The sequence below is a fragment of the Hyperolius riggenbachi genome, chromosome 7 (genome assembly GCF_040937935.1).
Source record: "Hyperolius riggenbachi isolate aHypRig1 chromosome 7, aHypRig1.pri, whole genome shotgun sequence".
Classification (NCBI taxonomy): Eukaryota; Metazoa; Chordata; class Amphibia; order Anura; family Hyperoliidae; genus Hyperolius; species Hyperolius riggenbachi.
In genome coordinates, this window is record NC_090652.1 from 60913330 (window position 1) to 60928434 (window position 15105).

Sequence of the window (15105 nt, forward strand, 5' to 3'; positions counted from 1 at the left end):
AAACACAGCCAGCTCTGACAAGCTGTTTGTCAGCAGCGTGGCTGTGATTTATGAGGGATTGCAGAGTGCAGGGGGACCTTAGGGGGGTTTGGGATAGCAACAGAGGCTGGGCTGTATAGGCAGATCCAGCCTCTGTATGCAGATAATATTCTTCAAACCCACCTCGGGTTCTCTTTAATCTCAGTCACCCAGTGACCATCTGGGCAAAGTTTAAAAACCCTCCCATTAATAGTTTAAGAATCTCTGCAGTTAATATTTTCTCAGTGAAATTTGTTTTTGGCTCTGCCCCACTTTTTGTAACCTGGACACACTGTCACTCAATGACCAAGTTTGTGAGCTTTGGGCTCCTTGGCATAAATAATTAGTTTTTTTCCCAGTAAAATAAAACAAATCTGATTGGCTGTTTTTGTAGTTTTCCAAGTTCGCCCGCCCATTGAAGTCTATTGCGGTTCGCCAAGTTCGCAGGTTCGCGAACCTTTTGCGGAAGTTCGTGAATCGAAAATTGGAGGTTCACGACATCTCTACAGCAGATCGCTGTAATTGGCTGGCGGGGGAAGGGAGGGAAAGAAAATAATTTAAAAAATGGCAAAATTTATTAAAGCTGCAGTGGCCTAATTAGTAAAAAATAGATTGGTCACTAGGGGGGGAGAAGCCTGTGGTCCTTAAGTAGTTAAAGCAAACCTGAACTGAAAATTAAAAGTCAAAATAAACATACACACATCATACTTACCTCTCGTGTAGTCTACTCCTCAATTTCTTTCTCCTCTCCCGCGTCCTCTTTATCCTGTTTCTCCATCCTCCATTTTAATAATCCTGTCAGAAACTAATTTTTCTGAATTTAAAATCTTTTTCCTTTGCATTTTGAAAAATTATTTTCTCAAAAACTGCAAGGTCTTTTTGAAAAAAAAAAATTTTTTTGACTTGTGCCCGCTATTCTCCATAATGTATGTAGCAATTTTGGTAACAATAGCATGTATGGGGGCTTTGCAATTCACTGCTAAAGCCGGAAAAAAATTATGCAAAAATTACGTAAAATTACGAATGATTACATAAAATCAATACAATTTACAAATCATAATTATGTTTGGGCACAATTGCGAAAAATTGACGGAAAATGTTGTGCAATCGCAATTATCTGATTACAATTATCTCTAGCTGTGGTGACATAACAGCAAGTCGAGAAGAACTAAATCATCGGCATGCAAGTCTGCTTATGCTCCCCTACAGAGCATTAATCCATCCCTCATGGGGCGTCATTTTTTTTCCTTTCTGCGGAACATTTAAAAAAAAATGATGGTAACTTCAACACTTTGTGTGCTAGCAATTAATGTCTCATTTACGATTGAGGTCTTCTATTGCAATTTGACTGTACTATATGCAGATACCTGAATGCATTGGGTTGCTGCCATGTGATTGGCTTAGTAGCTATTTGTGTTAAAGCGGTATAAAACCCTGACATCATATTCAATAAAAATGATTTTTTCTTACTTTTTATATGCCATACACTTATCATATTTGCATTTGTGCATAAGTATTATTATTCATTTAGAAATTACAAGTTCCCAAAGGTACAGTTTTTTACTTTGAGAGCTGACTTTGCATTTTATTCATAAATGCTTTCTGACTGTCTGTCTGTGTCCAGGAGCTTCTGCACAGTCAGAGAATGTGTTACATTCCTCACTTGATACAATTAAGTAAACACAAGATAACATTATCTCCACTTCGGTTGCGTCCAGATTTCTCTGCACTGAACTTTGAAGTCCTCTGTGTAACCCTTTGAATGCTGTTCTAGTGAAAAAAAAATGCTGGTTGTATATAATATGCCGTAAATAATTTTTTAGAGCAAAGAAAAAATGCTGGGTTTCATTCCCTTTAACTGGCAATTGAACAGGTGTACCTAATAAAGTCATCAGTGAGTATATCTAACTAATTAAAAAGCCATTTGTTTGTTTTTGATTGAAAAAGAAATGTAGTGATCTCTTGGTTGTGATTCTGCTCCCTGCAATCAAATGTTGTCCGGTTATCTCCAGGAAACTTTATCCCTATTGGAAAGAAGGTTGAATGGAAAAATCATTTCAGAGAAATGATGGAAGAAGTACAAGAGTCAGAAATGGACCCACAATATACAGACTTCATAGTTCCAATCTTTGTATACAGGTAAGCAACAAAGTAGCAACCTTGTAGGTCCTGTGTTTAGGAGTCGGGCCCACCCATAACCAGTTAAGTCTTTCTGGACGGATAAATCCATCCAGATAGACTATTACAAGGCTGCTGGACTGCGCTCTCCACTTCCTACAAATGACAAAAACTTTACATAGCGTAACTCTGTTATGCCGAGTTCACACAACACCCGTGTCTCAGTGAATAGTGCAGCACACGTGATCACACGCTCTTTCCTTGGTTGCGCTCACCAAATAGTAACCACCTCAAGCATCAGGTGGATCTAGCGCTCAATTCAATCTCCCAAAAGGGACTTGATGCTGTTCTTCTACTTTTCTTTAATGTATAAAACTTCCTCCATATAAAGCAATATAAAAAACACAATAGTGTAATTCTGTTAAAAACTAGCAAAGCACTCGTGCACAGATTGCGCACTCACGTAATCTCTACTTGTATGATTGCACATCACAAAGAGACGCGTATCTGGAAGGGTGCAGGCATGGCACGTGCCCCAAGCGACCTCCCTCTTCAAACAACGGGGGGGCAATGCTGCTGACACCCGAGTCTAAGGGAGTAACAATCATCCAGCAGCCTGGTCGTCTCAGTCTTTGTCATATATCTACATTAGAAGCTATTGAGAGGTGAGCTCCAAAATTTTCCCTCTCTCCCTACCACAGATCATGTCTCAGTCCCCTGAGATAGCAGCAGATGCTTTTGGTCTGGAAGTTACAGGGTCTCCTATTCATTTCCCTCTCTGGCATTCACACATTCCTCAGCCTTATCTCAATGTGCTTTTTACTTACTTTTGTTTATGACACTCTCTGCACTTTAACCATTATCCTGCTGGCATCTCTGTGACCAGTTTTAACAACTTCTCTCTTGTACAGTGTACCTCAATAGTTAAAATACATTATATTTCTAATTTCAATAAGATGACTGTGGCGCTTGATGACTAATATTAATTATAGGCTGCAGAGAGATCTATAAGGTTTGCTCAGACCTCATCGATTGTGAAAACATGTAAAGAATGATCTGTCTGCGCCTCAATGACCAATTCATTCAGTTTCCAAAATTATGAAATGTTTATTTTATTATAAAAACAAAGATCAATTAGTTAAGACAAATGTCTCCCAGACTGATTTTCAGAGATCAGCTGACCTCACCACACTTCTAACTTCCATACACACTGCCACATCCACAGCCTCTGATGGTTAAATTACCCCCGTACTGAAAAGCCAGCCTAATGCCGCCCGTGATCAAACAGGGGGATCCCCACCCCAGCTACAAATTGTGACAGATTGTAGGCCTGTTCTTTATAGATAGTAGCGTAGGTATCAATCCGTTTTGAATTCAATACATTTACAGACGTCTGCAGAAAAAAGTTCAAACGCTATTAAAACGCTATAAAAACGCTGCATAAAATCCCCAATGAAATTCCAGCAACTCTTAATTTCCAGTGCTGCAATTGCTGCAAATGGTCTCTTCATACGCTTATGTGTCAGTCAATGACCGTAGACAATTAGATTCATAGCAGTGATCTGCTCCGCATATAGCGTGTTACTCAAGGACTCATGTCTCCTTCGGTGGAAAGGCTGGAGGGTTTCTTCAATACCAGCTGGTTCAGGAGAGTCTTTTTAGCGTAGCTCTACGAGCTCTCTAGTCCCGTCCGGAGACACCTGGGAACTCGGATCCGCCTACTAGTTGGCGGTGATGTTCTCCGTAAACGGGAAATCTCCGGGTGACGTCACCTCGCTTGTCCGCCAATCAGGGCCTACGCGTTTCGGCAGGGAACGCCTACCTTCATCAGGGCCCTGATGAAGGTAGGCATTCCCTGCCAATCTGTCACAATTTGTAGCTGGGGTGGGGATCCCCCTGTTTGATCACGGGCGGCATTAGGCTGGCTTTTCAGTACGGGGGTAATTTAACCATCAGAGGCTGTGGATGTGGCAGTGTGTATGGAAGTTAGAAGTGTGGTGAGGTCAGCTGATCTCTGAAAATCAGTCTGGGAGACATTTGTCTTAACTAATTGATCTTTGTTTTTATAATAAAATAAAAATTTAATAATTTTGGAAACTGAATGAATTGGTCATTGAGGCGCAGACAGATCATTTTTTACACATTATATTTCTAGCTCAGTATCTATCTACTGATATTTAATAGGTTGTCAGGCTTTTATTATGTTATAATCGTCACTGCAAATGTTTCATTGCTTTCATTGATATGAGAGTGGTGGCTGCCATATTTATTTCCTTTTAAACAATACCAGTTGCATGGAGATTGTGCTGATCTTTCTGGTCAGTAGGGTCTAAATCACACACCTGAAACAAGCATGCAGCTAATCTTGTCAGATGTGTCATAGACATTTTATCTGCGTACTTGTTCATGGTCTATGGCTAAGGCAGGGATCACACACTTGCCTTTCAGTTTTCATCTCGTGTTTTTCTGCGTACGTTTTCTGCACACCAAGTGTGTTTCTATGCAGAAAAAATATGTGCATTTTTTTTTCACAACAGCTAATGTAATTGATACAGAAAACTGACAAAATGAGCAGAACTATCATGTAGACTGTCAGTTTTTTTTCTGTGCAAGAAAAACACATTACGTGTGAACTAGCCCTTTGATTAACATGAGTTCTGTGCAGAAAAGGTGCATGAAAACAGCCAAGTATGTTCCCTGCCTTAAAGTATTAGAGCCAAAGGATCAGAAGGATAGCCTAATTTATTTCAGAGTGACTGTTACATTCTGGTATTTGTGTGTGCGCATGTGTTCTTTTTGCATGCAGGGTTGCCCTGTCCAAAAAGGTTAGACAGGATGCTGTTGATTGTAGGTGTGTCTGTGTGTGTGTCTGTGGGCCATATGCAATTCGAGGAGATAAGAAGCTGAAAACATGCGAGCTTCTTATCTCCTCACATCGCTCAGGATTTACCGGCAAATTCAATTGCCAGTTTAACCTGAGCGATGTCCTTGCGTAAAGGAGCATAACTCAGGCGAATACTAGGTATTCGCTGAGCGATGCTCCTGTGTGGCCAGCGATGTGGAGCGAGGCATTTGTGCCGTGGAGCTGTCCTTCAGCACCACAACACTGCTGCCTCACTCCCGGGAAGATGCGCGCGCATCGTCGCAAGAGCCAGCGCATCGTTGCAAGGCTTGTACCCGCCGCCTGTCGCCTCCTGCCGCTCGTCGCTACCGCGGGACCTTCAGAAAATACATACCTCCATCGTTCCCATCTCGCCGCATGTCCCACGCCGCTCCTCCGCTCATCTCTGTGACTGTGAGTATTCTTGGAGCCGGCAAAGCATCTTTGAGTCTCCCGCCGTGGCTCCCCATTCCTCCACTAGGTGGCCCAATGAGAATCATCCTGATTCTAATTGGACCAATGAGAATCAGGATGATTCTCATTGGGCCACCTAGTGGATGAATGGGGAGCCCCGGCGGGAGACTCAAAGAAGCTTTGCCGGCTCCAAGAATACTCACAGTCACAGAGATGAGCGGAGCAGCGGCGTGGGACATGTGGCGAGACGGGAACGATGGAGGTAAGTTTTTTTGTTACATTTTAAATAGGTAAGGAGTCAAAGCTGACTCCTTTACCTATTTAAATCACTGGCATCTGGGGTTTCCTTAGTAAAGGAGGCGCCCAGATGCCAAAATCAGCCCACTGACAGCAGCGATAGGTCCTCAGAGCAGGTGAAAAGTTAGCACCTATGTTTGGCGGGAAGCATCGCTTCCCGGGGGATGCAAAATGCAATTGCATAGGGGGAAAGGAACTTGCTGGGCGATTATATCGCCCAAGCGAGTTCTTTTCCGCCCTGGGGGGTGTTAAATGCAATTGCATTAGGCGACCTTGCTGACGCCTAATTTAAGAACTCGCCAGCACTTAGCGCTGGCGAGTTTGGTAATTGCATAGGGCCCTGTGTGTCTGTGTGTGTGTGCGTGGGGGGGCTCAATATTAGTATTTACCATGGGCGCTGTCTTACCTAGATACACCACTGATCACAAACAGGATGACAGCGAGGTCTGCCCAGCGTCAGGTGGATGAGCGGCATCCCGACTCCCCGTCCCTCTCCGTGGCTTTCCTGCTGATTCTCATCAGACATGGGCTTCCGAATTCCGCGGAAGCTAAAATTCCGAAATTCCGCCGGAATTGGGGTTTCCGCATGGTTCCGCAGAATTCGGAAATTGCAATCCGAAATTCGGAATTCCGGCAAAATCGGAATCGGAATGAATTGACCAATCAGGAGATGCGGAATGAGTTGACCAATCATAATCAGCGGAAAGTTACCGCGCTAAAATAACGGTTTCAACATTTTTTTTATCCAAATTTACAAAATACAAATCAACTTTATTAACAATAGACTGTTATCAACAGTATTGATGATCATCTTAAATTTCAGATACAAAAACGATATTTCAAATGAGCGATTGAGTAATTCCTCCTAAATTTACGGAAATCCGTTTAAAAATTACGGAAATCCGTTTAAAAATACGGAAAGTGCACGTGGCGGAATACCGCGGAATTCCACGGAATGTAGCGGAATTCCACCGGAATGTAGCGGAAGCGGAATTTTGTTATGGCGGTATGCGGAATTACCGCGGAATCGGAAATTGGCTCTTCCGACCATGCCTAATTCTCATACGCTTAGTTTGTTCTCAGATGTCCCGGTAGCTACCTTGAGCAGTAACGTCAGACGCGCTGGATGTAGCTCCTCCCTACGCGACCAATCGGTCTCATCAGGGGCTGACGTCACCAGAACCACAAGGGCACTACATAAACGAATTGGACAACATATTTACAACATTTCTAAAGGACTCCAAACACACAGTGTATCAAACCATTTTAGGTTGGTACATGGGTCAAATCCTTGTCTCCTTAAATTTATCGGAGTAGAAAAATATATGTTAAGAAATGGAGGGGATCCAGTATGGTCAGAGAGATCTCAAAGGCAGAGGGAAAATTGATTTATAATTTAAAAACAATGCATCCAGGTGGGTTGAACATTGAGTTCGATTTGAACTGCTACATTAATAATGACATCTGAGTAATGGGGACTTTACATAGTAAGGAAAAAATAGCACACTATATATTGAATTGGGGGGAGGGGGACAAGGGGGGGATAGTGCACATGAATATGAATTTACGAACACAAAGTTCAACTATTGTATTAATTGGGAAGCAATTTTTGGTGATAGGAGACATGAATAATATGGGGAAGGCACTATAAATAGTAAGCAGTGCAATCTCACATTTAACCGCAAGATGGCAGCAATAATGGGTTGATAATTTAGTGGAATAATTATGGAATTTTAGGGCTAAGAGATGTAATGTATTATTATGTAATAATGTTTATTGTGAAACAGCGATGTCTGTGCATAAAAAATGCAACTTTCTAAAGTTTGAAAGATGTATTATTGGGGCACAGCGGTCTCCATTTTAGTGGAGCCCGGCAGGGATTCAGTCTTGAATATTATCCAATCAGAGGCTGGGGGAAGCATGGTGTGATATAAAAGGGCCATGACGCGCTGGTGACGTCAGCCCCTGATGAGACCGATTGGTCGAAAATTAGGGTGGAGCTACGTCCAGCGCATCTGACGTTACTGCTCAAGGTAGCTACCGGAAAATCCGAGAACAAACTAAGCATACGAGAATCAGCAGGAACGCCACGGAGAGGGCCGGGGAGTCGGGATGCCGCTCATCCACCTGACGCTGGGCAGACCTCGCTGTCATCCTGTTTGTGATGTGCAATCATACAAGTGGAGATTACGTGAGTGCGCAGTCTGTGCGCGGGCGCTTTGCTAGTCTTTAACAGAATTACACTATTGTGTTTTTTATATTGCTTTATATGGAGAAAGTTTTATTAACATTAAAGAAAAGTAGAAGAACAGCATCAAGTGCCTTTTGGGAGATTGAATTGAGCGCTAGATCCACCTGATGCTTGAGGTGGTTACTATTTGGTGAGCGCAACCAAGGAAGGAGCGTGTGATCACGTGTGCCGCACTATTCACTGAGACACGGGTGTTGTGTGAACTGGGCATAACAGAGTTACGCTATGTAAAGTTTTTGTCATTTGTAGGAAGTGGAGAGCGCAGTCCAGCAGCCTTGTAATAATCTCTTATCTGGAAAAGTGAGACAGCGATCCCACTGCAGTTTGTGAAGGTTTCCTTATAGAAAGCTGTAACGATTGGTGTCAGCAAAACAGATTTTCTGATTATTGGTGATCTGCAGAATCACCAATAATACAGATGCTATACCTGATTATGTGGTGATCTGCAGAATCACCAATAATACAGATTCTATACCTGATTATGTGGTGATCTGCAGAATCACCAATAATACAGATTCTATACCTGATTATGTGGTGATCTGCAGTATCTATATATATAATAGGCTAAGTGCCTCAACCTTCAAACAAGAAGAAGAAGTATTACCCTGCCCCCGGGGCCGGTCCAAGCAAGAAGAAGCTAAACACTGCATTCCAGCGGTTCTGGAGGTGTGTTTAGCTTCATATATGCAAATTAACAATGGTTAATTTGCATATATTCAGCAGTGATGCACTGGGAGACATCTCAAGCTCACTCCAACCTGCATTGTTGCAAATTATTTCTGTGCTATGAAAACAAACTTTTGCTTTTCATAGCATTTTAGTAAGGGGGCTTTTAGGACGATGGTAGCTCCTCACACACTCCAATGAGTTCTGGTTCACCATGAGCTTGCAGGTTAGTCTGTACCTCTCGGTGTTACAAGCCCTACTCCATAGAACCAAATTAATCCATGCCATGCACTGATGAGGATCAAACAATCTGAAACAGTCTGTATGCATGTTGGATTATTATGGCTCTGTACAAATTAACAAGCTGACACATCATTGCAGTCCAGCGGTTCAGGAGGTGTGTTTAGCTTCCAAAAGAAACAATGGTTAAGTTGCATGTATTCAGCAGTGATGCACTGGGAGACATCTCAAGCTCACTCCAACCTGAATTACTGAAAATCTATCTTCTATATATTTATTCTATCTTCTCTATATATAATAGAGTAAGTCCCTCAACCTTCAAGCAAGAAGAAGAAGTAGTGCCCTGCCCCCAGGGCTGGTCCAAGCAAGAAGAAGATGTAGTGCCATATCAAACCAAGGGTGAAGAGGGATAATCTGCATATATGCATATTCAGTAGCAGTGCATTGTGGGTAACCACAAATGTTCACTTATAGCTGAATTATTGCAGATTTGCTTCTGTTTTAAGAAGGCAAATTACAACAAGCTTTGCTTTTTTTTTAGTAGGAGGGCTTTTTGGTCCCTTTTATCCCCCTATACATTGCGAGAGGTTTGGGTCACCCTTAGCTGCTTGGTTACTCTGTTGTACTGGTCCAATCCCTATCTCATAAAGCCATATCATTCCGTGCTATGTACTGAGGAGGACCAAAAGTCCAAAACAGGCTGCCTGTCACATGTGGGTTTGATATGACTGTGTAAAATTTAAAGCTACAGGCTTGCTATACACCAGTGGTTCTGGATGCTTGCTTGGCTTATTAAAGGAGTTATCTGGGATAAAGAAAGAAAATAAAAGCTACTTACCGGGGGCTTTCTCCAGCCCCAAGCTCCCAGCACGTCCCTCGCTGCAGCTCTCCCCGCAGCCATTCGCCGGAGCTCCAACCCGGTCCCTGGCGATGACGTCAGAGCGACCTGGAGGTCATTCTGTACTGCGACTGCACGATCGGCACTGTCAATCACTGCCACGTGGGCCTGAGCAGACTGCACAGGCGCAGTCCGCTCCGGCCCACGTGGCGGTGATTGACAGCGCCGATCGCACAGGCGCAGTACAGAGTGACCTCCGACGTCATCGCCGGGGACCGGGACGGACCTGCGGTGAACGGCTGCGGGGAGAGCTGCGGCGAGAGACGTGCTGGGAGCTTGGGGCTGGAGGAAGCCCCCGGTAAGTAGCTTTAATTTTCTTTCTTTATCCCGGATAACTCCATTAAGGGTGAAAAGGGGTAATTTGCATATTTAGTAGCAGTGCATTGTGGGTAACCACAAATGTTCACTTATAGCTGAATTATTGCAGTTTCGCTTCTGTTTTAAGAAGGCAAATTACACCAAGCTTTGCTTTTTTTTAGTAGGAGGGCTTTTTGGTCCCTTTTATCCCCCTATACAGTCCGAGTGGTTTGGGTCACCCTGAGCTGCTCGGTTACTCTGTTGTACTGGTCCAAGCCCTATCTCATACAGCTGTATCAAGCCCTACCAAGTACTGATGAGGCCTGAAAGTCTGAAACAGGCTGTCTACATGTGGGTTTGATATGACTGTGTAAAATGTAAAGCTACAGACTTGCTATACACCAGTGGTTCTGGATGCTTGCTTGGCTTATTAAAGGAGTTATCTGGGGTAAAGAAAGAAAATAAAAGCTACTTACCGGGGGCTTCCTCCAACTCCAAACTCCCAGCACATCCCTCGCCGCAGCTCTCCCCGCAGCCGTTCGCCGGAGCTCCAACCCGGACCCTGGCGATGATGTCAGAGCGACCTGGAGGTCGTTCTGTACTGCGACTGCGCGAAGCTATATGCTTGCTAAACACCAGCGGTTCTGGATGCTTGCTTGGCCTGCCTATGGTGAAAAGGGATAATTTGCATATTTAGTAGCAGTGCATTGTGGGTAACCACAAATGTTCACTTACAGCTGAATTATTGCAGATTTCCTTCTGTTTTAAGAAGGCAAATTACACCAATGCAGTGGGCGGCATTGCAGGAAGTGGCGACAGTGGAACGCACGCTGGAACGCAGGAGAGGTGAGTCATCCCCGCCCGCTGCCTCTTGCTAATAGTTAAAACAAAGAAAAAAGATGAGCATGCATAATGGTGCAATTAATATTGCTTTTTGGCATGTAGCAGAAGGGGGAAAAGGGTCATCGACCCAAACTCAATATGAATACGAAAAAGAAAAAGCTACCCCTCTATATAAGTATAATGAAAGAGCATATGATTGGACCAAGACACCAGGGAAGTATAATATATTCCTTTTTATTAAAGCCAAAAACTGAAAAATTAAAAACATTTAAAAACAGAAGCACGCCATGTCCATGCCTGTGATGGGCCCCAATGGTAACAATAATATAGTGGCCTTGCAAATACTAAAAAGCACAAAAAATATATATAAAAAATAGGACACAACAATGGCCTAATAGTGTGTTCCTCTCCACATGAATGTGAAAAATATCAGCTCAGTGTTACAAAAACATGTCAATAAATAAAAATAATATTAAAACACTGAGTCACACTATACATGAGGAGGAACACACCTATACATATGTGATATTAATACTGCTTACATAAGATCCCTATAATGCTCAAAACTAGAAAAAATATTATATATTATATCTGAACTCCAATATTACTGTACAGTACATGGAAAAGTCATAAAGTGCAAAAACGTGCATACTCAATGAGAGCAACTATATAATGCTCAATAAAAGTGCAAAGTGCTCATGATCATGGGGCTTCAATAAAAAGGAATATATTATACTTCCCTGGTGTCTTGGTCCAATCATATGCTCTTTCATTATACTTATATAGAGGGGTAGCTTTTTCTTTTTTTTTCTTTTTCGTAGCCTCTTGCTAATAGTGGCGGCTGCTGCTGAGCATAAGCAGGAGGGGGGAGCGCACATGGGGGACCCAGGTGAGGGGGGGGGGGGTCCTGCTGAGCTTAAGCTGGAGGGGGAGTGCACATGGGGGACCCAGGTGAGGGAGGGGGGTTCTGCTGAGCTTAAGCTGCAGGGGGAGTGCACATGGGGGACCCAGGTAAGGGGGGGTCCTGCCGAGCTTAAGCTGGAGGGGGAGCGCACATGGGGGACTGCCGCTGTGCCCAGTACACCCTACCTGCCCTCCAACCCCTTATGCGGCGTATGCTACGCCGCGGGTCGGCTAGTCAACAATAATACGGATGCTATACCTGATTATATGGTGATCTGCAGTATCACCAATAATACAGATTCTATACTTGATTATGTGGTGATCTGCAGAATCACCAATAATGCTAGTATAGCTAGACACAGGACAACCAATGTGAGATAGTGTTTGGTGCAACAGTAATGAGGAAGAAGAGATCTCCAGAGGAGCGGGTGACTCAAACAGTACTGCAGCCAGTGATCACCTGAGGAGCAGGTGATTCAGACTGTACTGCAGCCAGTGGATCCCTGAGGAGCAGGCACCACCAAGTGAGCTACAAAGGATGATCACCTGAGGAGCAGGTGATTAAGACTGTGCTGCAGCCAGTGGACACCTGAGGAGCAGGTACAACTGACTGTGCTACAAAGGATGGTCACCTGAGGAGCAGGTGATTAAGACTATACTGCAGCTAGTGGACACCTGAGGAGCAGGTGTTACAGACAGTGCTGCAAAGGATGATCACCTGAGGAGCAGGCGATTAAGACTATACTGCAGCTAGTGGACACCTGAGGAGCAGGTGTTACAGACAGTGCTGCAGCTGAGCTTCACCTGAGGAGCAGGCGATTAATACTACAGATCCCTCACCAGTGGCTAGGCCCACTGGTGAGGACAGAAAGGTCAGACAAGCAGAGTAGGCAACGTACGGACAGAATAAGTACAAAGACAGTAGGCTGATTCAGTGTTTAAGTTCAGGCAGAGTCGGCAACAGGAATCAGATGGGCAGAGGTACAGAATCAACAAGCAGGGGAATAGTCAAAGGAAGCAGAAGGTCATAACAGATAATACAATGCAATTAGTACTATAAGCTATCAACAGAATCTGGCTAAGTGTGGATCCCCAGCTCCAGCTGGTTCTAGCACACTTTGGGATCTGACTAAGGTCTGAGCGCTAACACGTTAGCATTCGCAACAGCAGACACGGAGCAAGTGACAGACTAGTACTATATATACAGAGATGCTCCGCAGCGCCGCCCCAGTCACTCAGCCAATCCAAAGTACCGTTGGAGTCAGCTGACTTGGCAGATCAGCTGACTCTTCTTCTATTCGCATAAAGGTCCTGTCGCCTGGCGCGCGCGCGCGTTTCCCTCAATCTATGTGCAATAGAAGGACCAGGCAGAGCACCAGCATGTAACTGCGCGGCAGAGGCCTCCGGCTGATACGTGGAGATAGCCGCCATGCCGCTTGCCTCTGTGGCAGTATCTCCGCTATCTATTACAAAAGCTCTGGTGGACACTATATATAATTTATTTTTGACAACGCAGCCTTGTTGATAAACTATAATCATCCAGATAGACTGTGCTGCTGCTGCCTGAGGCGTTCGCTCCCATGCGCCCTCCCGCCACCTGCCATTAGCCCCAGATCAATGAATGGGAATATATCTCCCATTCATCGGTCGAAGTCCTCCGCAGAAAATATTATGGTCTCTTATCAGAGGCCACGGTCTTTCTGCAAAAAAAAAGTTTCCCATCCTCTTTCTAGTTCCTGGAAGCGAGATCGTTCGCTCCCAGGACTTTTTGACTGTGGCCATCTTGTGCCCAAATAGTAAACTACACCCACATACATTTTTTATTAAAGAATTACTCGATATTACATTTGAAATGAGCTGTTTACCCCCCACACCAAAAATTACCCAAATACATTTTTGAATTAAAAAAAATAATATTAAAAAAAATTACAATAAAAAATAAAAAAAACAACATAAATAGTTACCTAAGTGTCTGAACTTTTTACATATGCCAAGAGGTGTATATTATTGCCAATTTGTCAAGAGAGTATATTATTATATTTTTTTAAATGATAAGCTTGTAGTTAGTGATGGACACAAATTGAAAAAATGCACCTTTATTTCTAATTAAAACATCGGCGCCATAAATTGTGATAGGGACATCATTTAAATGGGGGGATAACCAGGACAAATGGGCAAATAAAACACATGAGTTTTAATTATGGTAGCATGTATTAATTTCAAACTGTAATGGCCAAAAACAGAGAAATAATGATTTTTTTCCATTTCTTTCTTAATCTTTCTGTTAAAATGGATTTAGAAAAAAAAAATTCTTAGCAAAATGTACCACCCAAAGATAGCCTAATTAGTGGTGGAAAAAAACAAGATATTGATCAATTGTGATAAGTAGTGATAAAGTTATTGGCGAATGAATGGGAGGTGAAAGTTGCTCAGATGCATAAGGTGAAAAACACTGTAGGCCGAAGTGGTTAAAAGGAACCCAAGGTGAGAGACATATGGAGGCTGACAAATTGTCTATCCTATGGGCTCCAAGGTATGGGACCGCCCATCAATGCAGCAGCTCGTGAAGCTCTGGCTCCTTCTGGCTCTGGCTCCTTCGGCCAGAGAAGCCGTGTTTTGAATCCTGATTGGATTCTTCGTCTGACATGCATACTAGTAATGATGGTTATAGCCCAGATATATATGAGGCATAGTGTAGAGGGAGGTGTAATAATGTCACAGTGATACTTTTGGCTAGTAGCATATGAGTAATAGCGTATGAGACATAGTGTATGGGTTACCCTGAAAGGTTTGGACTCATGGCACCCAGACTTATAAAGAGTATCCACCACCGTCTGGCACATGGGCAATTGGGCATCTCACTTGGAGACCACTGGCCTCTTTCCTGTTTCCAGCTTAAAACTGTCAGTTTGTCACTGTATATATACAGTGTTTTGTGATACAGTTTTTCTCTAATTCAGTAAATTATTTTATTGTAATGTTCTAGTGTCAAACATCATATGCCAAAACAAGAGATGCCTGAAGTAAAAAGATTTATGGAGCACTGTACAGAAATGACAGGTATGGTAACTCATGTTTGTATAAAGAAATTTGTTTGACTCCAGCCTTTATTGGTTACTTAACGCTACAACAGTGGCAGACCCAAGCTCGGTACCTGTAAAGATGTTGGCCCTTGCATATCATCAATCCTCTGCTACCTGAGCTGTTGGCTGTCATATAAACCTTAAGAAAGCTTTAAAAGGTCTGTGACATCTTTAGCAAACCACACTGAGTTAACAG

General features: G+C 43.3%; 1 protein-coding gene across 1 annotated transcript in view; it reads left to right on the top strand.

Annotated features, from left to right (window-relative positions):
- The window catches only part of LOC137525526 (uncharacterized), a 31996-nt gene that overhangs the window by 15027 nt on the left and 1864 nt on the right, over positions 1-15105 (top strand). The window contains exons 3-4 of the mRNA XM_068246652.1: positions 2031-2157; positions 14813-14886. Coding sequence (XP_068102753.1) covers positions 2031-2157; positions 14813-14886 — 201 coding nt within the window. The remainder of the gene's footprint in view (positions 1-2030; positions 2158-14812; positions 14887-15105) is intronic.